Here is a 26,415-nt window from a genome sequence, read left to right on the forward strand (position 1 = left end):
TCTCTTGTTTGTAATTTCCCCTCCAAAAGTTTACTGCGGTCTTTGGCAGAAGAGACATAAGAGACAAGTTTGATCTGCTTCATGGCTGCAGCTCTCTTGTATAAATCGAACAGTTCTGCTTTAGTCTTTCCTTTTCAGCCTTCACTCAGCTGAATGCCTCTCTCCCACAAATGATTTTCATCTTCCCACATTAAGTTTCAATAATTTTCGCTCATTTTCACTACCACATCACTTATTCTTCATACTGATGAGAGAGACTTGCTACTGGGCTTTTTTTTTTGGCGTCGTGATTTCGGCACCAGATTACTGATCCGCGAGAACTCGGAAATGGCGTTTTCCTTTCTTTGAACGCAATAATTTTTCGTCGGTGTTTCCGTTCTCAGAATTTTCAAACCCTAGTGATTTTAAGGTGCTTTAAAGCAGATGACAGCTACAAAGTTTTGACATACACGTGCACGTAACATACTCGTTAAAGCTATTTTTTTCGCTACGTTCTTGATGCCGTTGCCATCCTCGATTCTCCTTGTATCGACATACAGCGGTTATCCAACGGTTGTCCAGATCCTCTTTTAAAAGAATAATACTGTACATAACCTTCTCATCCCCCCCACTCTCTCTCTCTCTCCATCTCCACCAACACTGGTTTTTCATTGCGCTTTTGTGGCTTTTTTTGCGACAATATGTGAGGGTTGGGGCGGAGTTGATTTGTGAAAGCACCGGGTGGTACAATTGGCGCCAAACGTCTTACCATCAAAACACTTTTTTATGCTTTTTTGGGACATTTTCCAACCAACATTTTCTACTCAAAATTTGGGTGTAGGATGGATGAAGTATGCTTGTAGTATCAAATAACTCAAGTTTTACTTTCAACCTTTAAGGTCTTTTTTTCAAAATTCAAGTTCTATACGCATTTCGGTCAGGATTTCAAGTGTCCCATTCTGTCGCTTTAGGGTAGCAGTCATAAGAAAACCTCCTGACGTTGCTAAAATCTCACCGACGTAAGTTATAGTCCTGTCAAAAAAAAAACTATATATTTAATCACTTTTGTTGAGCCTAATTTCGTAAGAGTTGCGCTTCTTAGTCGCGGCATCAGTTAAAGTCGCACAGCATGCGGAAACCAACTTGACACATCACATCACAGAAAAAAATACGTTTCCTGGTCACGTCCTCACTGATTTAGTGAAACAATTCACTATATGCTTGTGAATGTGAGAACATCATAGCAACGTTTTCAGGCTTCACAGGAAATAAGTACGTTAAACCCAAGGCCTTGTTTATAAGCTCGTCAGTAAGAGTGTTTCTTCTCTCGCAATTAAGTTTGAGGTCTCGGGAAACGCTTGCCTGCGAGAGATTTGTTAGTGATCGTGTACCAGTGATGACTGCCATATCCTTTGCAGACCTCTCGCCTGCTCGGCCTCTCACAGAGTTGGGGAATCCTGGAGTTCTGAGTATCCCGCTGTAACAGCATTAGCAACAACTGAGCTACGAAGCCAAACTTTGAGAGCGATGGAAATTTTAGAGGAGGCGGAGATGGGGAAGGGGTTAGGAGCTCTCTCTAACTATAGAATAAAAAAACCGTAATGTTGAAAATTTTCCTTCAAATATTTTGACAGTAAGCGGAACGTATACTGTGAAAGAAAAAAACAATTTTTGTTCGCCTATACTTACGAGCATTTCATGAAGCCACTAAGTTTGTAGGATGTTGTTTCATGGTCTATCATTATCGATCATGAAAAAGCTGCTAAGCATTTACTTAGCGGCTACATTTGCGTCAGTATATCGAGAAATTCTCAGATAGCCAGCGACGCGGTAACGCTTTGCGTCGATATGATAAGAAATTTCGAGATAGCCACACGAAACAGTTTCATTCCTTGAGTAGTTGTTTTTTCAAACCCTGGCGCTTTGAAGACTTACTTCCCAGGGAAGAACCACATCTACATGCATTTTTGTGATTTTCTTGCGCTTGTTTTAAACCGAAAATGTGCAAGAAAAGAGTCCAAAAGACATGACCTTGCTGTAAAAAAGTACTCTTGTCCTTCCCACTTCTTGTTCGGTAATAAACTTAGGGGTAAGGCCTGGGTTAGGGTAAGCGCTGATGCAAGCTCGTCAATCTGGCAATTTAATTTCTGTGCACAAAGGTTATGGTTACATTTTCCCAGGTAATAAGAATGGAACTTCTCCTCAGCCTTATATATCATTCAGTCTTTTGGATCATGCCACCTTTTCAGCTACCATAACAACAACAATTCATTGAAACACATGTAAATTTAGATTTCCTTTACGTTTACTAAAAATTTCAAAGAAACAATTTAATTTCTAGTATACAATCTCATTCTTTTGTCCAGCGTCAAAGTCTGATGTATATATCCAGGGGTATGTCGGACAAACCTGATAAGTGATCTGCATTTCTCAGTATTATGAATATTACAAGAGCAGAAATGTACCACTATTGAAAAGACACGAGAAAAGTTCAGTAGTAGATTGTTGTCTATAAAGTATCATCATTGTATTTACGGCACAATGTTGTTCATTACATTCCAATCATTTGTGGAGGTCTGTCTTACAAGACAAAATGAACATCTGATTTAATGTAGTTTGGTAAGTGAAACATTTTCTGCTTGCTTGAGGTCTGCCTAAACAAATAAAAATGTGTTTAAAACGTAAAAAATTATCTCTGAACAGAAGTGAGTGGTGATTAACTACTGCTCTATTCTTCCATTGCTACAAGAAATAAAATAGATTTATCTTCATGATACACTATTCACACACTCCCTGCTTCCCCTTACAACTGGAATTTAAAAATTTACACAAAGAACTTCTTATGAGAACACTAGCTTCATTTCAAATACAAAAGTGGAATGAAATTTCCCTAAAAATGAAAGTGCCTTTTATAAAATTCGTGACAAAAACTTGAAGAGAAGTAAATGGAGCAAAATCCTCTGTAAAAATCTGATGGGAAAAGTATACTGATTGATAAAAAGAAACTAAACATATTTTGCTCTTACAGCTTCTAATACCATAATAGTCATGAAAGAAATTGTTTTGCTAAACCTATAACTAATATAGATAATGTCTCCTTAAATATATGCTTATTTACAAAGTATTTCAATCAGATCCATACAATTTTTGAACATATGAGAGCAGATAATCTAGATTTGAATGGTTAATGGATCTAAAGGTGGGATTGTAGCAACTTCATGAAACACTTGATGTGAGTACTTATTTCTCACAGTCATCAAGTTTTTGTTAGCTGGTGCACTGTTCATTGCGTTAAGTTGTAACACACAGTCATGTAGTTGTTCCTTGCTGTAGCCTGTGTAATGTACCAAAGTAGCTGTCCATTCTCCACAGTTCTTCATCATCATTGCCAGGTATAAGCAAGATGAAGCCATCATTGAGGCTCTTTTTGTAATAAATTGACCTTCAAGGAGGGAGCTTTCCAGAAGATAACGAGCCAATGTGAGTGTTTCAATGCTTACAAATGCAGCCTGAAGACAAGAATAATAATTTGCTATAATTAAAACATGAAGCACGACAATGAATAAAAAGAGTCTAGTTGGACAACTTTCTAGCACAATATGGACAGCATAAATTGCAACTTGAGCTTGCACCAGAGTGTTTTGTTATGGCAGGTTTTAACAGGCCTCTTTTTCTCAAGGAAGTAAGAAACAGAACTATGGAAACAGTGTACCACAACTTGAGATTTGTGACATCACAGTGAATTGGATTTTATTTTTGGGCTAATGATACTGGAAGGGGACAAACATCATGAAGAGATAAATTTTCTACAAGGAGGCAACAACACATTGAGGTCTGTTGTAAAACAGTTTTAATAAAGGTGAAGCTGCTTGGAATCCTACATTTCCTCAGTAAAGACTTTAGGCAAAATCACTGAATAACATTCACAATTTAAATTTTGTGCACATTATACAATAACAATATAGGTTTTTCTCACCTTTGCATATCGTCTGAGGAATCTGTAAGGAATGGGAATGTTAATATCAAATCCCAAACTGGACATGATTTTAGTTTCCATTGCAATAAAGTGCTGTTGTTTATATGCATCATCACAGATGTAAATGAAGTCGTCCATGCATGGTGGATGTCGCTCCTAGAATGAAATAAAGGTAGATTTGATTGTTGTAGTATCTTGTACTCAGTACATTTATTATTTTACAGAAAGAATTTTGTTTAACCCCATACTGTTCCAAACCAAAGCTGTAAACAAAATGGTTATCTAAATTGTTTTTATTTTATTTAACACTGTATAACTGTTGAAGTATGGGATTATATGGAAATCTATCCATTTCAATCTACCAGTTTCAAGATTTCATTAGACTTTTTTCTACAAGTAAGATCTTCATGTACATTGCAAGTGAGTCATTGGCAGTTAAAACAAGTGCAGGTAAAGTTACTGTTTTAATTAAGCAAAGACTGTTTGGACATTATTAAAGTTTCTTTGAGGAATCTTTCACAAAATGATGTGTGTTAATACAACTTCTGATGCACATGCTAATGGAGAAAAAGAGTTGTACCTCAATTTTAGATGAGATAAGAAGAGTTGTAGCCCCAACAAGCTGCAGTTCATCCCGCTTTATTGTGTTTCCCTCAAGGAAATGATCAAGAAGTTTCACACCCAGATACAGAGTCTCATGATAAAGTTCAAAACATTCTTGAACCTCAACCAACCAATCAACCAATATGGCTCTCATCTGTGCAGTTATGTCTTGCTGATTTTCTAAGTAATTTGTCAGCGGAAAACATTCCTGAAAGTAGGAAGATAAATGATTAAGAAATTTCTGGTGATGATCCTGTCCAGTCATTTGTCTATTTAAGTTATCTTAACAGAATTAGTCTGCTCTGACTCCAACATGGACCATAAAAAAGTGAGTCTACCAAGTCTTATTACCTCCCTTTTCTTCATATTTACAAAGATCTCATTTGCATAATCTGACACAGTTACAGGATCTGATGTGTTGGCATCAATGTCAATCACTGCATCATCAGCTAATTTTCCATCCTGCAGAATAATGATAAACTCATTTATGGAAAATTGCTTAGTCTAATCAGACTGATTCATTTGTATGTATCTCTATCAAGATGAACATGGCTTACAGTTGATTTTTCAACACAAGAAGAGCATTCATTAGCTAGGAAAATTGTTTGAAAGCTAACCTGCCATCCATGATGATAAAAATTGAGACAGTTTAACTTGGTTAAGTGTTAAAAAAATTTTGTTTTTTTCCTTTTCCAAGTTGAAGGTTTAACTGTTCATAAGGAAGACAACTGCTGAGAAACCATTTTGAACCGTGTTAAGTCAGTCAGGAAAAAAAAAAGAAAAAAAAAGATGCCCTGACATGTTCCTTCTCTTCGTTTCCTTAGGAAAATGGGATAAAATGGTCTGATGAGAGTTATTTCACACTGGAATCATTGTCTTATGCAAGATGAAACAAAAGAGTGGGGGTTACTGATTTAGTCAATTCTGAAGACAAATGCACAGAAGTATTTTTAGTTTTTTACGTATTTGTGGATGCTAAAACTCACATTTTTATTGGAGGGTTGCTCTACCCCTGGCTTGTTGTTCTTGTTATCATCAGAGCCTAAATTACTATTTAAAAAGAAAAGACATTGTTCAATGGTAATTATTATCATATCTTACCATGAAATAATTTATTGATAATAAATGTCAGCACTCTATCACTGTCAGTTGTAATTTCAGTAAAAGAGCAAAATTCAACCAAGTATTCAAAATAATATGTGACTGCTTTGGATTTCCTTGACTTAACTGTGTGATTTGTCCACTAAGCTTAGGCCAAGTTCTTGACCAATGACTTCTTGACCAATCAGGTTTAAAACTGAAAGGGACTGTCACCTAGAAACTCTGATTTTCCTGCACTTCAGGTAATTACTTTGTTTTTGTTTGGAGTTCTTCTTGGCTCCTTGTAATTTTTTCTACTAATTGGCTGTTATCAATACATTGGTGTTGGTTTTACAACTCTTAATTTAAATGCTCTCCAAAATATATATATATATTTATATATATATATATGTGACACAAGTGATTGGAGTCAAAACTAAGAGAAGAATACCTTGGTGGCTCTTCCAAGCTTGTTGAGGCAGAATCACTAACACTTTGAGTTCTTGTAGAATCCAGACTTTCACCTGTGGTGCTAAAATATAGAAATTACATTATGTCAGTGAACACTTTCAAGATAGATATCAGTGATGACCTATTTAATTGAAAAGCCTTTTAAATTTTACATCTCATGCACTTCTCAATTACATTTTTCTTTAATAGTCAATTTGGCATTTCAATATTTAGCTTCAAAGTTTAGGTGAAGTTCTGACATTTCTATAATGCAATGGCCAATCTAAATTTTTTATTGATAATTGTGTGATATAGGTTGATAAATATTTGAATTATACGAATAGCTGAGAAATAAATATAAAATCAATATCCCTGTATATATATTACCGATAGCTTTGGATTCAAATCAGTATTTTACATACTTTCTTTCGTGATCAAGAAATTGAGTAATCACTGTCAGAATTTGTACTGCGTGAAAAGATAATAAGAATGCTGGCTTAGTATCTGTCAAGAACTAACGAAATGCAAGTTTTTAACCTTGCAGATATTTTCAAATTATCTTGGTAATGGGAAGATTCTTCGCTCCAGTCTCCATAGCCTAAAATATCACCAGATGGCGACGAAGGCTGAGATTTCACTGCGGAGACTAACGGTTTTCGATCTTTGATGGGCGAATCTTTTTCTTTGCTCCTTCTGTTTTGTTTTACTTTTGCACTGGTCTTTGTGAAACATTGTCTCTGTTCCGTGTCTTTTCGCACGATGCTGTTCTTCGGTTGCCTCTTTTTCCCTCCTTTCTCAGGCTGGTTAAAAGTCGCCTAAGAACCAAAAGTAAAATATTTTAATTGTGGCTTCAAAGGAAGTACAAAAAGGAATATCCTATAGAATACGTTCAAGAACATGAGAAACTTTTCTCACATTTGTAATATCACCAAAAGCTGCTCTTTTTCGTGAAGGAACGTTCTCCGGAGAACCATCTGCTGGTCGCTTTGTCTTCTCAGCGGCTTTCTCCTTAAGATGAGCAGGAAGGTCATTTTCACCTAAAGAACAATCCTGCTGGAAAGAAATCACACAAAGCACAACATAAGACCTGTTTCAACAAGGGATGACATGGAAGTCTAACATTTCAGACATTCTACGTACTAGGAGGAAAACGTCTTCGAGTTCCTTTTGTCACTGACCTTGTGTTTCTTGTTAAACACCGAAATTGAAGGTTTCGAGCGCGTTTTAACCATCTTCACTAAAGAGTATGTAAAATTTCTTTCAAAATGAAACCTTGTCGACTGTTATTCAAAATACCAATAAATTTTTAAAAGACTTCTACTCAGTTCGTCTGTACTTTTATCTGTGCAGAAACGATTTGGATTTTGCGGGTTTAAACCACGCGATATTTAATTGGCCAAAGAATTATACATCAACCAATCAGAATGATCTCCATGATACGTTTCTATGAAAACGAATGCCTCGCTCTCAAGTAGTGCGACCGCTGAGTAATAAACGTACGAGCCGACGATCCTCTCAAACTTGGAAAGGCCAAGGATAATTAAGTGACACGTTTCAGGCTCTCCTGCGTTAAGAAATTTAAGTTTACATGGATTACAGACCATTTATCTATGGAGGATTAGCCTCTATGACTGCTGAATTTGGTGAGAAGATTGATGTTTTTGGTAACTGTTTTGCGCCTGAATGAGCTTCTCGTTTTCACCGATTGAAGGTCGAAGGCTTCTTAGACCTCTAAGATGTATAGAAGACGAGGTGACTTTACATTTTAGTGTTGATTTCCGAATACATCCCAATTATTGTCTTGTGAACTCAGGTAATAAATTTCTATCGTTCACTCTACCTTTACAGCGACTCTCCCTCAAGGAATGAAATGTGAAGGTGTAGTGGAGAGGTGGGAAGGGAACGAGAGGCGCGGGGGGGGGAGGGGTGGAGTGGGAAAGGAGGAAGCCAACGTGCAATAGATCAGGAGGTGTAGCTGATAAAGAGTGTTTGTACTTTGCAGCTCAGTAAACATCCACTGCTATCCACCTCCACTTCAGTGAACAATTTTTAAATGTTGAGTTGGAGAAAAATCTGGGGGTAGGGAATAGTGGGGCTGCTGCCAGAGCCATTGAGGAAGTGACACTCTAAAGGAACTTATGATAAAAAAGAAGCAAACACAAACAAAACTATTAGTTGAAGGGGAGATTTACTTTTATTAATGGCATGAGACATGGCAAGTAATTTTCTAATGTTATAACTAGTGAGTATCAACATTCAAACACCTAATGAGCCAAGTTCTATGCAGAACTGCCTTGAAGAGTGAGGATACCTTAAACCCTTTAACTACAATGATTGATCAAGAGAGAATTTCTCCTAACAATATCAATTCATTATGAACTAGACAAGTTATGAGAATGAAGAAAAATATCAATTAGGGGATTATTTGTTGATCCATCACCAAATTCTTTAAACTTACATCATGAGAATTGTATGAAAGACAGTTAGGAGAATTACTGGTGGGATATTTGGAGTGACTGAATAAATACACTTTCTTGCTTGCTCATGTCCATAAAAGGTGCAACAGTGGTTGTTCAAGATGCATGAATAAGGACACTTAAAAGAGTTAGACCAAACCACCTGCTTCAATTTTTTGCTCCTGTTTCCCATTGTTGTAGTAACCCTAAAGGCCAGAAATATGGTTGGGAACATATATGTTGAAAATTTTTCTATGATGTTTTGTCACAGGAACATTTCCTATTGACACAACAAAAACACGGCTACAGCTTCAAGGTCAGGTGATAGATGCTAAACAGAAAGAGATCAGATATCGAGGAATGCTCCATGCTTTTGTCAGAATTGCCAGAGAAGATGGGATCAAGGCATTGTATAATGGGTTTGTCCAGAACCAATTTAGGGTCAATCAAAAATAAATCAAATAGTGGAGATTAGTCAAGCTCTGCCACAGTATCTTTTAAACAACATCTAGCATAGATCTGCTAGATTTGGAACAAATTACCAGAACTTTGTAGCAATGCTTACTGCTGACTTTTCGAGGGAAACCAAATTGCCATTGACACTTCATTTGCTACTGTTTGTGTATTTATAAAATCAAATGATTAGGTAATGATATTCTTCATTACCACATTCTCTTGTTTTCCTTCAAATCTGTCTCATGTCAAAACTGTACAATTTTGTTACACATTTTGTTCCTTGACTTTTGAGATTTGATAATAAGTTATTGACATAGAGTTTTCCTATAAATTGATGTGAATGTAGATTTGTCTTAGAGGTTTTTAAGAGCAGTTATCTAGAATTTCTGTGGGAGAAACCCCTATTTAGAATTTGAAATTCTCTTTCCCTATGACTAATGCATGTCTATTAAAAGAAAAAATAAATTTAGTTAACTAGCTTCTAATTAACTGACAGTTGTATCAACTTTTCTTTCACTGTAATCAGGGTAGCACCTGCACTTTTGCGCCAAGCAACCTATGGATCTCTAAAGTTAGGCTTCTACCATGCTCTGAAAAGAAGGCTGGTAAAAAACCCAAAAGGTAAAAACAAATAAGGAAGTGAATGTTGGTATCATTCTGAAATGTTTTTTTTTTATCTTTGATTTTTCTTTCTTTTCCTTCTGCAGATGAGACTTTATATTACAATGTAATTGCAGGGGTTGTTGCTGGAGCAGTCTCATCAGCCATATGTAACCCTACTGATCTTTTAAAGGTAAATGAATGAACCCTTTTACTCCTGAAAATGAATAATAATTAGAATAAATAATTAGAATACTAAAACTTATCAGGTACAAGTTGTTATCTTGATCTTACCCCAGATTCCTGCAACTAATTTAGAAGAAAATGTATAGCAGTGAGAAGAGAGAGTTATCAACTAGTTCTTAAAAGATTGATTACAGATATTGGTTGCCTATGTGAGGGGATCAAAAAAATGTCCAAATACTGAAAAAAAAGATACTTATAAACATTTTGACAATCCATGCATTTTGAAGGTGACTCTGTGGATCCAAACATTTTGCTGACGTGTCTCTGCTTTGCCACCAGTTTTAGAGCAGATCAAGCTTTTTTATGACAAGGTCATAAGCCTGATATTAAAAGCAACATATTTGTTGCTAGGACATTGTGATCTTTTTCGTTTTCATTATGTATATCTTCCCTTGCTATGTTGCAGATTCGTATGCAGGCAGAGTATCAATCAGTTGTCAATGTAAGAAGAAAAGGAATGCTCCAATCTTTTGCTTCAATATTTAAAGAGGAGGGAATCAGGGGACTCTACCGGGTAATTTGCAAAATATTATTCAATTTTTGCTCAGGGAATTAATTGCATAGTAACAAGAGTCTTCGTCAGCAATGTTGTGTTACAATTATAATTATTATTAATCGGAACTCATCATGCTATTTCTTCTGGTACTGTACTCATTGGATTATTTAAATTGAATTGATTCCTTTTTTTCAGTCATGTTATTTTATACCTCAATTTAGACTTGATTTTGTTTCAAGTGTTTTATCTATCAGTATTATATGTAAGACTATATTGTTCTTGTGTGAACTGTTTTTTTTTTCTGCTTTTTTTTTCTGTGTTTTCTTTAGGGAGTTGGTCCCACAGCTCAAAGAGCAGCAGTTATTGCAGGAGTAGAACTTCCAGTTTATGATTGGTGTAAAAAGAAAATTTTGGATCTCAAGATTATGGGTGATAACCCTTACACTCATTTTTGGTAATTGTAAAATCAGTATAAGTGGCATAACTTGTCCTAATAACACTCAGTGTAATCAAATTAAATTAATGATAAATAGAGAGAATGATGACATTACCTCACCCAATTTCTGTTTCTCGAAATTTTTACTCTGGCTACAAATAGATGAATCAATGCCAATTTGCCCATTTTTTCTTACCAAAAAAGTCACATGCATGTCATATATTTCATGTGATGTTAATTTACTATAAACACTGTAACACCCAGTTTTTCATTCACCAAGATGTTTAACATTTATGGCATAATTTTGTTATCAATAATAGGATAAATGAATGTTATATTCATTTTTTTTTCAGTGCTAGTGGAGTTGCTGGACTGGCAGGTGCTATAGCCTCAAATCCAATAGATGTTGTGAGGGTCAGTTGACCAAAGGACAAAGAACCATTTGCTATTTGAATATTTTTAAGGAATTTGTCTTGAACTCTTTGAGTATGTAATATTGTTTCACTGATTTGTCTAGACAAGAATGATGAATCAAAGAAATCTGAAAGTAAACACTGGAAGTGCAGCTGTCATCTACACAAGTGCTGCTCACTGTTTGCTTACTGTGAGTAACTTTTACTCTTAATCATGTGATTTATTTTATCCATGTTATTGTCTTTATTCCTATTGTCAGTTCTACTTTAACTGCCTTGTTTATTGTTGGTTATTTAATTGCTATAAAATCTTTCCAGTGTTGGATCCCAAAGCTTATTCATTAGGATTTCATGTTGCAAAACAATATTAAGATACTAACTTGTTGAGGCATGAACAACTTGTGATGCTCAATCTGGTCTGGTAGAGGAGCAGAATCCTCTATCTTCTCTCTTTCTAGTGTTGCAGCTAACCATCAGTCCAATTTATTGAGTACAAAATTTATCTGAGTAAGAACAAAGTTTGAATTAAACATTGAGAAAACAGTGTGAATTGTCATGCAAACTCACAAAATGGACTTCATCTTGGTGTATTTAAAATCAAGAAAAGTATTCTGACCAACTATGATTCTACACTAACACTTTCTTTTAACTGTGGGCCAACCAGAATTTATATTTTGACCAATTTCTGATCTGTAGTTCCAGAACAGAGCTAAATACAGGCTTCTTAGGCTTTTACTCGTTCTTTTCAACTTTCCAATTATGATTCAATACTGACACCTTCTATGAACTGTGGGCTAGCCAGTATTTCCTTTTTTAACCAATTTCTGATTTGTAGTTCTAGAACAGAGCTAAATGCAGGCTTTGCAGGCCTTTACATTTAAACTTCCCTACCTTTAGATTTTAGCCCTCTCATTACTGGAAATGATATTTGTTCTTTGTTGAGAAAATTTTTATGCCATTTGTTGTGTTTTATTCATTTACTTTTCATCCTTCATTGACAGACTTTGAGGTCTGAAGGATTTTTTGCTCTCTATCGAGGATTTGTACCGCAGTTTCTGAGGTTATTTCCATGGAATGTTATTGTATCCTTTGTTGATCTTCTAGTCCTTGGAGTTTTCAGAGTGGTTTATTTAATGTTTGTGGAATACTTTAATTGTCTCTTACCAATAATTGTTGTCTTCACATTTTGTTTTGGGTAGTATCACCAGTGACTGTTTCAATTTTATTATTTTTTTATTAATTTAGTAAAGTTGGAATTTGACACTGAATATTGCTCATGTTTCTTTAACTCTTGTCAAGTTCTTCATGTCATATGAACAGTACAAGAAGTATGGAAATGAAGTGTTATCATAGCAAGCTAATGATTTGCTCTGGTTTGATGTTAATGCTGACATTCCAGTGAGGCCTTGTGGTGAATTTCAATACTTATAAACGAGGACTAAATTTCATGCAGTTGTTTATCATCATCAGATAGTAGTGGGAATGTGAAAATAACCAATAAGATAAAAAGAAAGAAAACAAAGAGATAGACAAATTGAAGAATAAATAATTGATTAAAATCCACAAATTACAACATTGATTGGGACTTTTTAAACTCTCCAAATGATTCTACTAGTTTCATTAGTGGATCGTGATATGATTGATGACAGCATCAAGTGCAGTTTGCATGTTATTGAGAAGCACAGTTTTTTAGAAAAAACCATAAACTAAATAAATTTGCACAAATCAGCAAATGAGAAAAATGATATTTATTGTCATATTCATGAAAATAATCAAATTATTTTGTTTGATTCAAAAAGTTCACGTATTTAATTATGAAGTTGATTTATGTCAGAAATCTTTGGTGCAGATTTCACTGCATTTAGCAGTGGAAGATGTTAGCAACATGTCACACCTCTTTTGTTCTGAACTAATCACTCTTTTATGGGATAATGTCCTGCAATAGAAGTCACATTGTAGTAATCTACAAACTGTCCCCGTGTGGATTCACACATACAAACATGGTAAAAACACCAGTTAATTTATTTTCCTTGAAAAGGAAAATACTGTTGGTTCCATGTTAATGTTATTAGGAGTGTTATTAGGCCAACTCTTTCACCATGTTTACTTTCAAATGGTTCAGTATCTGATTAAATTAATTTTTGGTTTCTCAATTACCGGTAAATTTTTAAAATAAGCAAATTTTTACTGTGATGGTGACTTACTATTGTTTTTTTCCACAAAAAGTATACATTTAGTACTATTTGTTGTACCTGGTCATCAATTTATGCAAATCGTTTTCTTTCTTTCTTTTTTTTTTGTCAAGTTTTAAGCTTATCACCTTTTATCTAAAATCCTTGAGCTTCACTCAGATCTGAGCTTAACTCTAATGTTGATATAATTATAATACAATCCATTTTCACTTAATTTCAATTTACCTTTTCTGTCAAATAAACACTGAATAATTGAACTAACCCTCAGTTGTATTATTTTGTTTGCTTCGTCATTGATCATGGTTCGTCATTTTCATTTATATTTAACTCATTTACTAATTTACAGAAGTTTTTTTCAAATTCCTGTACTACTTCTCTGGGTTTTGGAAGAACGCATTCATCCGCATAAACTCCGACGCGAATTTCCCCGTTGTAGCTAAATATAGATAACCCCACACCAATATTTGCTCTCATAGGGACCCAGAAAATTCCCTGAGTAATTTTCTGACCTCCCAGGTATAAAGTGTGCTGAGGTCCAGGTACATTGCTTAGGACACACGACATCTTCCTGGAAAAGAAATCGATGAGTGGCTTGGACACACATTCAGGCAACATCATTAACATCTGTACCGTTGTAGCTGTCACTAGAGGCTCGGCAGATGCCTTGATAATATCCATGCGTTGTTTGGTCGCAAGGAGTCTGTCTAATGCGTTTTTGGCCACAATCGGGAGCCGCAGGAATACCAAGGCAAATTTATTCTTGAGCTTGACTGATTGTGTCGATGCCCGAATATCTACCGGCACTGAGGCCCACATATCGTCGAGTTTGACAGCATCACTGTTGGGTTGACTGTGAAGGTAATCATTCAAAGCTCCTGCTAAACAGGACACCATCACGTCATTTACTGTAGTACCAGCCACAGTCTTGACTCGTTTGACAAGCGATAAGTCAATGTTCTTGGACCAAGCCACAAATTTCTTGCCAGAAAGGTCTTGACCGTGAATACAAGAGTGGTCCGCTCTGGAAAAAAACTTAATGAGTACCGTCAACGGACCAACAAGAATAGCTTTACACCACATGTAAAATCTTTGTTTAGTAGAGAACTTCTTTGGTTCAGGTCCTTGTGGTGGTACATCGTAAAGATTTTTAACAAACACTCTCGTCAAAGCAACTCCATCAGCAACACTGTGATGAACACGAAGTAACAGGCCAAAGCTGTCTTCCTCGACTATCGGCACCACAATAAATTGCCAGGGAGACAGGCTCTGAGGTAAAGGACTCGAACAGAGTTCAGATACAACTACTTCCAGATCTTCCATAGACTTTGGGTTATCTCCTTTCCAATTCAAAACCTGGTTTTCCATTTCGAAATTCTCATCTTCCTTCCAAACGAAGTATCCGAAATGTTTTTGTATGACTTGCGTGAGCCGTGGGCAAATCCGTTCACCCCTTTCATCTATTCCGTAAACAAGCCGTTCGTAAATAATTCTGCGGAGTTTCTCGATGTCTGGCAAACCTTCAATAATCATCAGAGCGTTGATGATATGACGGTTTGTCTCTCGGTCCTGCTGCCAGACGGCATCATCTTCACGAAAAGGAATGCAATTCCATTTGAAGGCGATGTAACTTTCCACGATGTATTTTGCTAATTTTAAAATCGCTAACCCAACCAGCAAAAACGGTATAACTAGACAGAACAGAAGGCATGTTACTGCGCACTCCAGCTGGTAAATTACAGCAGCAACTGCGATGGCCATTACAAGGTTTAAACCTTTGAAACGCTTGTGATATGGTAAAACAAAGGCTTTGAATTTTTCCTCATTTCCTTCTCGCTTCTCTTCAGGGACTTGAAACGGTTTGCATGAGATCGACGGGAAATGTCCGCAGACGAGAGCAGCTTGCGAAGTGGTGGGCGAAGTACTTATGCAGTCTACCTTCATTTTGCATGCAGTTTATCTCAGTGACGAGATAAAAGAATAGAGGTTTCTTATCACTTTCTGCCCGGCCACAGAATATGTTCAAAGTTATTAAGTTCTCTGAGCGATGCAAAACGAACATCAGGTATTGCCACCAGTTATTACTCTTATATGATTGGTCGTGCAATGTGGTGCGAGTGTCATGTCTATTTTTCTATTTTTACCAGTAAACATCTCTCAAGACATCGGGGTAGAGTGGTCTCATGAAAATCACGCCGTCTCGTCGATTTTCACAATTTTAAGGTTATCACATTCAGCTTTTTGTGTTGTTATTCTGCCTGCTTTACGTATTTCCATTTATGTATTTTACTTTTTTTTATTTCTTAACTTGCTTTCTCCTTGAATGTTTGGTTTGGATAAATTTTTCATGGAAATGAACAACTGTGGTTTTCATCATGATCTGGTTTTATTTTGAGAAGTGTATTAGTCAAAGCTACGAATCTTTTTTCTGAATGGTTTGATTAATTTATAAATCCTACTTTTAAGAACGAAGACTTTGACACATATTCATGAATTTTAAAAACAGTGTTGTGTTTATTACTAATTTATTAGTCAAGGCTCAGCCGCCAGATTCATGAAGGTCGCTCGAGTCTTATGACGCCTCAGGCCATCTTCACGTGCCGAACTTGTGAAAATATGTTGTGCTCTGTACAGTTTAGTTGCCTTTGTTACACAAGTAAAGATAATTTTTGAAACTGTTTTTGAGGGCAAAAAACATATTTCTGAAACAAAGTTCTCATCGGAATGAAAAATCACAGCAGCTGAGTTGGTATGTCATGGATATGTGTAGGCCTTCCTTGTCTACTCAGTCTATCTACTTGGAACTTGATAGTTTTTACGCATCAGTGACCTCCCTGGTCGCCTAGAAATATTTTTTTCAAGATAGCCCAACATGGAATGTATTGTTTCATCATTTACTTAGCCGGTGTGGCGATTTCTCGATTTGGCAGCGACGACAAAATACCAGCAGACGATTTTAATAAAAACAGAGTTTGCGCCGTTCTACCCCGGTGAAGTCACATTTCGCCTTCTCCCCTCCCCTCGTCCCTTAACTGTTAGCAGTTGTCAACGCAACAGCGCCATTTCAAAACATGTCTTTCCATGGCGCTCTTTGATGTAACTCCAGTGTTAGAAGGTGCAACAAGTCTTCAAGGAAAACTAGAAGATGCCATTGCAAAATCTAAGCTTCTTCTTGAAGCTGTTGAAGGTTCTCAATCAAAGTACACTGAGTTGAGTGACGAATATCCTGTGCTTCGAAGTCTGAAGGGTAGACTAGCTGCATCACAGGGGCCAAACGAAGCTTTATCTACAGAACTCGTCAAATTCAAATTAGACCTTGAATCTTTTGTGGAAGATGTATTTAACGCTCACGATCAAGTAAGGAAGGATTTTCAACTTTGGGCAAACGAGCTTGAAAGAGATAATGCAAAACTACGCCGTGAAAGAATGGACTTGGCGAACGAACGAAGAAAGCTTGAGGTTGATCGCAGAGATTTTGATGCTAGGTGCCCGGCAGCAGCAAAGGAAGAACAACAAATCACTGAAGCACGAACGGTTACCAGTACCGACGACACAGACGAGAAATTAGTTATTGCTGTAAATAACAACACAGAACATCATGAGGAAAATGAACAAACTAAATCTGAATCACCTTTTGGTAAGTTGATACCTCTTTGTCGATGCAATTCTTTATCACATTTATTAAAACTCCCATTTTTGATTGATAATTTGAACAGCTGTTATCCAAAGCGGTTATTTTGCAAAAAACTTTCTCAGAAAATGTTTCATTTTACAATTGTTTTTTAAATGAAATTACTTTATTAAAAAAATGTCCTTTTGTAAGACCGAAATCTTAAATATCATATGAAATCATATAAGCAATGAAACTTTTTCTCTTAAATCTTAACCCTTCAACTCACAGAAGTGACAAAGATGTCACTTCCTCCTACATTATCTATATGTTATCTAGGAAACAGGTGATGAGAATACTCAACGTTATATGGTAGACGTGTTTGTCTTTATTCAGCACTAAATTTTCAGATCAAATTAAAAAGAAAAATTGCAACAGCTAGTGGGGAGAATTAACAATCCATCACGAGCTGAGAACTTATGATGCAGTAGCTTTTTAAATGCAAGGAGGACTCCATTGCTCCTTACACCTGGGAAGGAAGAAATTTTTATAGCGACTTGAGTCTGACTAAGTTCATATCAGTTAACTTTGTTGGATTGCTATTTAAATCTTTTATCTCTGTTCCCATTTTATTTGTTTTAGCAACATGTCATGTTGAATGCCAGACAGAAGCTGAGGTGAATTCAGTAGAGGAGCCTGGTGGAGAAGACATCCAAACTGCTGAGGTGAGATTATGCAGCTGTAGCACAAATAATGTTTTTCCTCTTTTTCATGTATTTTTCTTATCCAAATTGCAATTATGTTTTAAAATAGAATGAATATGATGATAAAGTAGTCTTGTTTTTGTACTGAATTTGTTTTGGCAGACCATCCCAGGAAAGGATGAAGAAGAGAAACTGGAAATGGAAAATCATCAGTTGTTGCAATGCAGGTCTCAAATACACACAGCATCCATTGGTAGAAATCAGCGCATTCTTACTGCTCCAGTGTCCAGAGCAAAAGCTCTGCTTCTTAAAAAACAGGATCATGCATTAAGGATACACAAGGTGAAATTAAGGTTTTAGTTTCATTAAGCACTGAGTAGGTTTTCCTTTGGCACATTTCACAGCCTGATCTTCATCAATTTCCATCATTTCAAGTTCTTAGAGCTCAGGTTTTCCAACTTTAGTTTTCATCAGTTCATCTGACAGGGTCAGTTTAAGAGTGTTACTTGTTTTATGGTGATATAGCTATTATTAGCATGACTGGGAAGAGGTAAAACAAGCGGCCTATCCATAAAATTATTATACCATGACAAGCAACCTGATTGTTTCAGATGCTACTTGATGATATCTATAAGACGAAAGAAGAAAACCAACTTCTCAAGGCTGAGAACTCTATACTGTCAAAGAGAGCAAATGAAGCCACCTCTGAGTTATTTTGCCTAAAGGTGATAAATTTATTTACCTGTGGGTGTTACATTATTTTGCCATTACCTGAAATTGTCAATTTGATTCACAGAGTTAGTAGTGATAGTAGTTCACCTGCATAAGCACTAATGTCAATGCAGTATAGTATCTGCATGTCACCCAGATGAGCAGTAATTGTTCATTTTTGATATTAACAATAATTGTTAATATCAAAAATGAACAATTACTGCTCCAAGTTTCTCACATCTTTTGATGAAATAATGATCATGAAACCTTGTGAAAAAGAAACCCAATTTAGAGGCAAAAGTGAATTTACTTAAAACACTGTGCATGCCCTGACCTTGCTTGCAACAATAACACAAAATTTTGACGAAAAGAGGCAAAGGAAGGCAGTAAGAAGAGTCACTTCAATGGTAAAATCTCCCAACCTATTTTTGTGATTAAGGTGTATCAGGGTTTTTAAGGTGTTGCTTCTTGTTGACATATTGGGATATTTTAAGTTTAACTGATGGTAACTCATTTTTCTGCAGAACAAAATGACAGTAAACATGTCTGATAGGGATGAGCTGTACAAGAAATTGCAGAAATCAAAGGAGCAGGTATCATTTCTGTATGGGGGGGTGGGAGGAATAATTTATTATATTCATAATTTCTATATTTACAGTGAGGTTACTAAACTTGTATGTCACAGTGGAACTCATTTCAGTTAGTCTCTTGCATGGTCTTTTCATAAGCCTTATTCCTCCTTGGTTATCTGTCTCTTTCTCTCTCTTTATTTATTTTTTTCTACTATTAATTCAGCAGTTTTTCTTTACTTTGAGTAATTAAAAATAAAACATTCACAAATTTTTTTAGTTTTTTTTTGCCAACCAGCCATGTTCACTGTTAACTTAAAAAGCTGAGGTCCTGTATAATTGTCAAAGCCTGTGAGATGAAACCTTTTTTTTTCAAATTTAGCTTGTATCATTTTGTATCATTATTAGATCCTAAAACTTGAACAAACGCTGAAAAGACAAGCTCTTGGTCTGGTATCCAATTTAAAGGAACAAAGACAACTAAAAGAGGAAATGAGGTGGAGCCAGGTAAGTTGGTGAAACCCAAAAGTCTGCATGTAATCTGAGGCCACACATGAAGGTAGCAAAGAGGACGGGGTCTGGAGAGGAAGCAGGCTGGAACAAGAGAGGTGGAATGATTGAAGGGGTAGGTTGAAAGTGGATATGGATGCATGGTGGACAGAGCAAATGAATAGAGGGATAGGGAAGGGAGAGGATGCACACAAAGAAGTGGGATAAGGTGAGGAGATGAGTATCTAGAAAAGGAGGGTGAGGATTGGACACCATTAGAAGAGTAGGTTAAGTTTAAACAGAGAGGAAGGAACACAAATAGAGTAGCTGAATGGGAAGGAGACATGAAAGTGGCACCAGGGTAAGGGTCATTAGGCATAAATGTTTCTATGCTTGTGTATAAAATAGGTGCTAATCATTTGTCTTTGTTTGTTGTAGATCTTTGCTCTTCCTCTTAACCAACATTCCAGTCAAACCAGAAGGATTCCACGAGAAAGACCATCTACTAGGGGGCGCTAAATGTTTTGTCAGACCATATGACTAATATGTAAAACTGGGGAAATTTTCAACATTCCTAGCTTGTTCTCAGTCATTGGAGAAATTTATCCATTGCTTGACATGTACAGAGAAAGTGAACTGATACCAAGATAACGCATAATTTACAACTGAGTTGAAAACCATTCTCTGTTCAGTACTTCTTAAAAATATTTATGTTAAACAACCTTTTGAAAATGATATAAAGCAGTCTAAATTTAAAATTGTTCTTGAAATTATTTATCTGATTAAGTGTTAAAAAAAGAAAGGAAGGTTCAGAAAAGTTAAACTTGAAATACTACAGACGAGGAGCTGATGCTCGAAATTTCAGCTTTTAAACTCTTTACAGTGGCCGATTTAAGTTATCAGCTCAGTTGATAATACTTAATTACCCAGTTATACTCTCCCCCATGACACAGCACCACAGTTTCCTTAGAAGCTTAGCCCCTTAATTCATTTTTTGAAAGCTTTCTTACAAGAAATGTATACATTTTAATTGTAGTATATTTATATACATTCATTGGTTTATTTCTTCAGAGATGCAATATTGATTAAAACTAATTTAGGTTCCTTTTACTAAAGTGTGAATTATTTATCAAGATCCCATGTATTCTCCTGAAGACCTATCTGCTTCTCATCTTGAGGTGGGCTGAAAACTGAGGGAATTATATCAATTTGGTTATTAAAGCCTTGCCAGCTTTTCTTCCCTCTGTGGTTCTTTTGCTTTGTTTTGCTTTGTTTTTTCTCAAAATAATGGGGGAGAGGGTGAGGGCAGGGCCCCTGGGCCCCTCCCTTAGATCTGCCACTGGTAGACTATTATTTATCTGACTATTTCAAATAATCAATAATCCGCCACTGAGGTGGGAGAGGCGTTTTTTCGTCGTTAGCCCTGCCGGCTTTTCTTCCTTCTGCGATACTTTTAATTTTTTTTTCAACCCAAAATAAGGGGGGGCGCGGAACCGGAGCCCCTAGGCCCCTCCCCTAGATCCGCCACTTGCTTTGATCAACCACAGTACGTGTAACATTTCGGCTATTTCGTGTTAAATATATCGGTGGCAGATCAGGGAAAAAGGGCACGAAGGGCGAGGTCGAACTCCTTGAATTGAACTAGCTATCGTCCAAGAATTGCAAAAAAACTCAAAATTTGGATGCAAAGTGGTAACACTGACGGACCTCGTACTGGCGGTTGGCTCCGGCTCATGTTCCATACCCGCCATTCGCAAAATCCGCTCCTAAACCAACCCTGACTTAAGGCTAAAAGTGCCTTTTAGTAATGTATGTTTATTTTCCTCTTCGTTTTAAATGAATTCTTGTTCGCCTCTTGAAAAAGAGGCGAACAATGTCTGCCAATACTTATCCAATCAGAGGGAAGTTTACATTTGGATGCAAATTTATAGTCATTCATTGCTCACTGACGTACATTTACCGTGAAGGGTGACAGAGGGCACTATCTCACGCTATTAATACTATTTTTATTTTCTTACGGGGAACAGTTTAGACGTCACTTACTCGCTTATTTCAATCTACGAAGTTAGGGTTTATAGTTACAAGGGTGAGATGTCTCGCGTTTTGGTGACAGGTGCTTCGGGTTTCCTTGCAAGCCATGTTGTGAGGCAGTTGCTCGAAGCCGGACAACACAGGGTTCGTGGAACAGTTCGTAGTCTTGCAAACGAGGAAAAAGTGGGTCCTCTGAGACACCTCTGCCCAGAATATGCCATGTATGAACTGGAACTGGTCGAGGCAGACCTGATGAACAAAGACTCTTGGCAGGAGTAAGAAGATCAAGCTTTTAATTCAATTGTTATGTTTATTTGTTGGTTTGCAACAATTTCAATTTGTTTAATTTACAGTAAGTGGTATTTATTTGGAAACATGATTCTGTGCATTATTCGTTCGCGAAAATTTTGTTTTCTCCACACGCCCGAAACAGCTGTCAGTTAAACTAAATACCTCGCCCCACCTGGCCCCTTCCTTATTGTTCTGATCGAACTAAAAACTTTGCATAAATTACGCCATTAGAATTTTAAAACTTAGCTGTTGATTAAAAAAATGACCATAAAAATGACCATAAAAATGACCATAAAAATGACCTGCAACAGGCCTGTTTCATAATAATAATTAAAACTGTTATAAGTTATGCATAGATGAGCCTGTGGGAGTGTGATTAGGTTTCAACTCTCTTAATTGACTTCTATTCAGGGCTGTCAAAGACTGCACATATGTAATTCATGTGGCATCACCCTTCCCAGCTGTTAATCCAAGCAATGAAATGGAGGTTATAGGACCTGCAGTAGAGGGAACTAAAAATGTGCTCCAAGCATGTGCTCAAACCAAGGGTGGAGTTAAAAGAGTTGTTTTGACAAGCTCTGTTGCTGCAATTTATGGTAATTAAAACTCCATTCAAATAATTATGATGACCATGATAGTTGATAATAGGTGCAACTCTGTCGTGCACTTTTGATCTCAAACTACCATGCACTATCATCGACTATCATCAACTGTCATTAGTTTCTACTTGTACAAATTTGACATTATAGTTGATGCTAGTTTTTGGTGTTTGAACAAGTGCATTATGGTGTGTGATAATTTTGCTTTCAGTAGTTCTAACCTGTGGATACTAGATCAGAATCTTTTCTCCCATGTCCACCAGCTGAGGCCTCAGATCAATTTACAGCTGTATGATGCTTTATGATGTTATATTCTGACGAAGACTACTGGAGAAAATTTTGATTCATAACTTATTGGCCCAGTAGTATTTCATTGAGGTTCATTTTCATGATATTTTTTAATTTCACAGTAACTTTAATTAAATATTTGAACCCAAAATATATTGTGGTTTAAAAATTAATTGTGTTGAAATGAAGGGCATCCATCTCACCTCTCTAACACATGTGAAAAAAAAATGTACAGACTCAGGTAAACATGAATAATATAATTGGGTTTAATTCTTGATTTGAGATGGAAACAGTTAGTACATAGAATGAAATGGTACCAAGTGTCTTGGAATGTTAGTCCAGAAGCTCACTGCCCAAACAAGATTCAGACTGAAGTGAATCATTGATAAATTTAATAAATGTAAGGCTTCTTGTGTGTATTTTACAGGAGGGCGTCTTGATGAACAAATCACATTTACTGAGAATGATTGGGCCAATGAGGAAGGAAGTAGTCCTTATGAAAAAAGCAAGAACCTTGCTGAGAAAGCTGCTTGGGAATTACAGAAGGACTTACCAGGTGCTTACTCCAGACCAAACTGCTGTTTTAAACATAACTAGTTAGGCCATTTTTTAATGTCTTATTTTTTAATTTAAAGTAGAATGAAAAAACTAAGTATGAAAATGTAATGATACACCATGTTGGTACTGATAACAACTTGAAGGGGAATGGGGCGAGGTTGGAGCAAGGTAGGAGTATTATTTTCTCATGATATTCCTGTGGGGTAGGGTGAAAAAAAGTTAGCAACTTCAAAGTCTTTCCATGGCGGTCAAATAAAGAAGAAGCTGGCAGCAATTAAACATAAACACCATTTTAAAAACAACTTTATTCATACCCAGCTGGTATTTACATGTTTTTATGTGATAGTTATGAGAAATACAGGGCCAGAAAAAACACACAAAAAACCAAATAGAAATAAGGGGAAAAGGGTTTGTGTAGGAGTTAGAAGGGTATTTTCTCCCCAATTCCCTAAAAATTTGCATTTATTGCTTTGTGACAAGACAGAGATGGAATTGTCGGCTTATATCTCCTATTAACTTGACATGATGATTTGCAGATGATGAGAGGTTTGAACTGTGTGTCATTTGTCCTGGATTCATCTTAGGACCTGTTCTACAAGGATCAAACTGCACAAGCATGGAGGTATTTGTAGGGTGCCAGAAATTTGTATCTACATTTATTTATTATTTTTAACTATTGGATCAAAGACTTGTCCTAAGCTGTCATTCAGACTGTTTAATATATTAATCAAATTATTTGTGTTAATTGTGGTTAATAGAATGTAATATTAAAGCATTCTCATTTGAGTGTCAAAATAACCCAGGATTACATTGGTTTTAGTTTATGCCTCAGACCATGACTGGTCTAGAAAACATGCATCACCCTGTCAAACATCTTATTAACACTGAAACCAGTCACAACTTGGTCAATTGCAATTTTTTTGCATTGAAGACAGTTTGCCTGATGTTATGTTCTCATTGACCCCTATTAATGTTTCCCTTTGTTATGATTGGCTGCAATTATTACTTTACCTATTGGTTCTTTAACACTTGCTTATGAATATCCTCATTAGACTAATCATTTTATTAAGTTTTAAGGTGTGGGCAATTGCACAATGTTTGCTGATCACATAATCTGCTGAATGATTAATTTACATATTTGTTTTAATTAGTTTCACAAACGTCTTCTTGAAAGACAAATACCAATGGTTCCCAGGCTATCTTTTGCAATGTGCGATGTCAGAGATGTAGCAGCAGTACATATAACTGCTATGACATCATCAAAAGCCCCTGGTAAGATAACTGTAGAAGCACTGACAGTTGGCATGTACTAAAACACAGATGTTTAGTGGTATACAGTAGACAACAGATGGTAGGTGATAGATGGTAGACAGTGGAGGATAGACAGTAGAAGGTAGATGATGGATTGTGTGACAGTACATGATCACAAAATCTAAAATTGTCATGCAATCTTGTGAATGTCACATAAATCCTTCTTTCATGTGGCATTATGTTATGAAATTTAAAATTGTCATGCAGTGGATGAATGTTACATAAATCATTCACAGTTGGATGTCAGCTTTTCAGTGAAATAATCTTAAGTACACTGTTTGCCATCATTCAAACACAGTATGTACTCTTAATTGGGTAATATGTCAATTTGCCAAACACTGCAGTAATTTTTTATGTACCAATCCAAGGTAAAGTAAGAATGTTTAAATCATATTCTTTTTTTTTGTTAGGTAACAGATATATTGTCATCAAAGAATCTATGTGGACAGATGAAATGGCAAAAATTCTGGATGAAGAATTTAGGTCACTTGGTAAACATGAATGTTGTTTCCTGATCTTTATGATTGTTTTTGAGTTAGATTAAATATCAATCCAAACTTCATGTCATTTCCCACTGAAAAGTAACCTGTAAGTCTTGACTGATGTCGCTAACAGTACGCCACCAGAAATATAAATGGAATCTCTTCACAAGTTAAATCTGGAATACATTAAAAATGTATTTTAAGGACACCCTTTCAGGAAAAGGTAATGTCAGTTGAGATTTTAATTCCTCCTGAATTTATGGATTTGGCCATATGGTTTGGTAAAGTTTTGCCTTGAAATAATCACTTTTATTGATCATAGAATTAAGATATTTATTATACAAATTAATTGTGTGATAACAAAGTCCACACAATAGTCACAGTGACTTTCTTTTCATTTCTTTTTTAGGATACAAGGTGCCAACAAGAGTTGCCCCAAAGTTTGGATTACGAGTACTTGCAATGTTTGATGGTTCAGTTAAAATGATTCTGCCTGCTGTTGGAAAAGAGATCAGAATGGACAACTCAAAAGTAAGGGGCTCTTGCCTTATTCGGGATGACCATGGAAACAGGCAGAAGGCAGAATTCAGTAAATGATCATATGCAACTTTATGTTATGGTGTTACAATGCTTCAAAGCTTGTTGTGCAACATTATAAGGAACATATATCACAGGACTTTCCCAAATTATTTATTACAAGAGAGTTTGGAATATATTTGTAATTCAAATTTTCCTTTTTGTTCAGTTTATAGCAATCTATAGTTTATGTTACCTTTCCTGTAAGTTGTTTAAAGACGGCTTTAGTATGCTTTATTTTTTGTTCTTTCTGTGACTTCATTCCCTTCTATTGATTGACAGGTCATTCAAGATTTGGATTTCAAGCCTAGAGAGTTAAGAAACACTGTAATAGACATGGCTTACAGCCTTATTGATGCTGGTTTTATCAAAAAGACAGCAAAATATCAGAAATTGAAGGACAGTTAAGAGTTTTAAAGGAGGCTTAAATAGGTTTTAATTTTTAATGCCTATTGCTTGATGAATTAATACAAGTACAATGATTTAATTTGGACGTTGGTAACATACTGTCTCGTATGCAGATTTCATACAGATTTGTTTAGGACATTGCTAAGCAATTAACTATTATGCAGACTTGCAATGTAAGAAATAAATATAAAACAGGCAATACCAAACTTCTTTTTTGCTGCAGACTCATAATTCTAAATAAATCTATGGGTATTTCTTAGAGGCTGTGGTGTTGCTATGGTAACATTTTTGTTAGTGATTGTAACTTGTTTATTGATAATTAATAGAAATTTTGTATGATACTTATTGCTAAAGGAAATAAATTTTAATTAACCACCACAATTTTGAATTGATGTCACATTTATTAGC

At 36.0% G+C, this 26,415-nt stretch overlaps 5 protein-coding genes across 10 annotated transcripts; 3 read left to right on the top strand and 2 right to left on the bottom strand.

Annotated features, from left to right (window-relative positions):
- Positions 1-2,088: 2,088 nt before the first annotated feature.
- LOC131788314 (G2/mitotic-specific cyclin-B3-like) lies at positions 2,089-7,421 on the bottom strand. 3 transcript variants are annotated; one of them, XM_066169207.1, is made up of 9 exons: positions 7,267-7,421; positions 7,004-7,141; positions 6,740-6,903; positions 6,090-6,170; positions 5,545-5,608; positions 4,910-5,020; positions 4,536-4,766; positions 3,956-4,111; positions 2,089-3,488 (listed from the first exon to the last, which is right to left on the bottom strand). In XM_066169207.1, exons 1-9 carry the CDS (start codon positions 7,318-7,320, stop codon positions 3,150-3,152), a joined length of 1,338 nt encoding a protein of 445 aa, XP_066025304.1. In that variant the 5' UTR covers positions 7,321-7,421; the 3' UTR covers positions 2,089-3,149. The 3 variants fall into 3 exon arrangements, with proteins under 3 accessions (XP_066025304.1, XP_066025303.1, XP_058961387.2); XM_066169206.1 differs by having other exon boundaries at positions 2,092-3,488; positions 6,626-6,903; positions 7,004-7,138; XM_059105404.2 differs by having other exon boundaries at positions 2,092-3,488; positions 6,626-6,903.
- A 169-nt stretch (positions 7,422-7,590) lies between these two features.
- On the top strand, positions 7,591-13,344 carry LOC131788313 (kidney mitochondrial carrier protein 1). 2 transcript variants are annotated; one of them, XM_059105402.2, is made up of 10 exons: positions 7,591-7,731; positions 8,816-8,963; positions 9,527-9,621; positions 9,708-9,793; positions 10,253-10,360; positions 10,672-10,796; positions 11,132-11,192; positions 11,296-11,382; positions 12,193-12,273; positions 12,491-13,344. In XM_059105402.2, exons 1-10 carry the CDS (start codon positions 7,677-7,679, stop codon positions 12,542-12,544), a joined length of 900 nt encoding a protein of 299 aa, XP_058961385.1. In that variant the 5' UTR covers positions 7,591-7,676; the 3' UTR covers positions 12,545-13,344. The 2 variants fall into 2 exon arrangements, with proteins under 2 accessions (XP_058961385.1, XP_058961386.2); XM_059105403.2 differs by having other exon boundaries at positions 7,599-7,840.
- Positions 13,345-13,467: 123 nt separating this feature from the next.
- LOC131788312 (putative diacyglycerol O-acyltransferase Mb3154c) lies at positions 13,468-15,338 on the bottom strand. The gene has a single exon (XM_059105400.2). It carries the CDS (start codon positions 15,322-15,324, stop codon positions 13,681-13,683), a length of 1,644 nt encoding a protein of 547 aa, XP_058961383.1. The 5' UTR covers positions 15,325-15,338; the 3' UTR covers positions 13,468-13,680.
- Positions 14,527-20,846, top strand: LOC131788296 (myosin heavy chain, clone 203). Of its 3 annotated transcripts, XM_059105382.2 has the most exons (9): positions 14,527-14,654; positions 15,228-15,445; positions 16,283-17,017; positions 17,633-17,715; positions 17,857-18,036; positions 18,306-18,419; positions 18,930-18,998; positions 19,383-19,481; positions 19,902-20,846. In XM_059105382.2, exons 3-9 carry the CDS (start codon positions 16,462-16,464, stop codon positions 19,980-19,982), a joined length of 1,182 nt encoding a protein of 393 aa, XP_058961365.2. In that variant the 5' UTR covers positions 14,527-14,654; positions 15,228-15,445; positions 16,283-16,461; the 3' UTR covers positions 19,983-20,846. The 3 variants fall into 3 exon arrangements, 1 of the variants encoding a protein (XP_058961365.2); XR_009340512.2 differs by lacking the exons at positions 14,527-14,654; positions 15,228-15,445 and having other exon boundaries at positions 15,849-17,017; positions 19,383-19,692; XR_009340513.2 differs by lacking the exons at positions 14,527-14,654; positions 15,228-15,445 and having other exon boundaries at positions 15,849-17,017; positions 19,383-19,599.
- A 571-nt stretch (positions 20,847-21,417) lies between these two features.
- LOC131788299 (uncharacterized) lies at positions 21,418-26,388 on the top strand. The gene is made up of 8 exons (XM_059105385.2): positions 21,418-21,769; positions 22,197-22,381; positions 23,100-23,228; positions 23,767-23,852; positions 24,382-24,502; positions 24,952-25,032; positions 25,433-25,554; positions 25,882-26,388. Exons 1-8 carry the CDS (start codon positions 21,555-21,557, stop codon positions 26,005-26,007), a joined length of 1,065 nt encoding a protein of 354 aa, XP_058961368.1. The 5' UTR covers positions 21,418-21,554; the 3' UTR covers positions 26,008-26,388.
- Positions 26,389-26,415: the final 27 nt, after the last annotated feature.

This window comes from Pocillopora verrucosa, chromosome 6, assembly GCF_036669915.1.
Source record: "Pocillopora verrucosa isolate sample1 chromosome 6, ASM3666991v2, whole genome shotgun sequence".
NCBI classification, from domain to species: domain Eukaryota; kingdom Metazoa; phylum Cnidaria; class Anthozoa; order Scleractinia; family Pocilloporidae; genus Pocillopora; species Pocillopora verrucosa.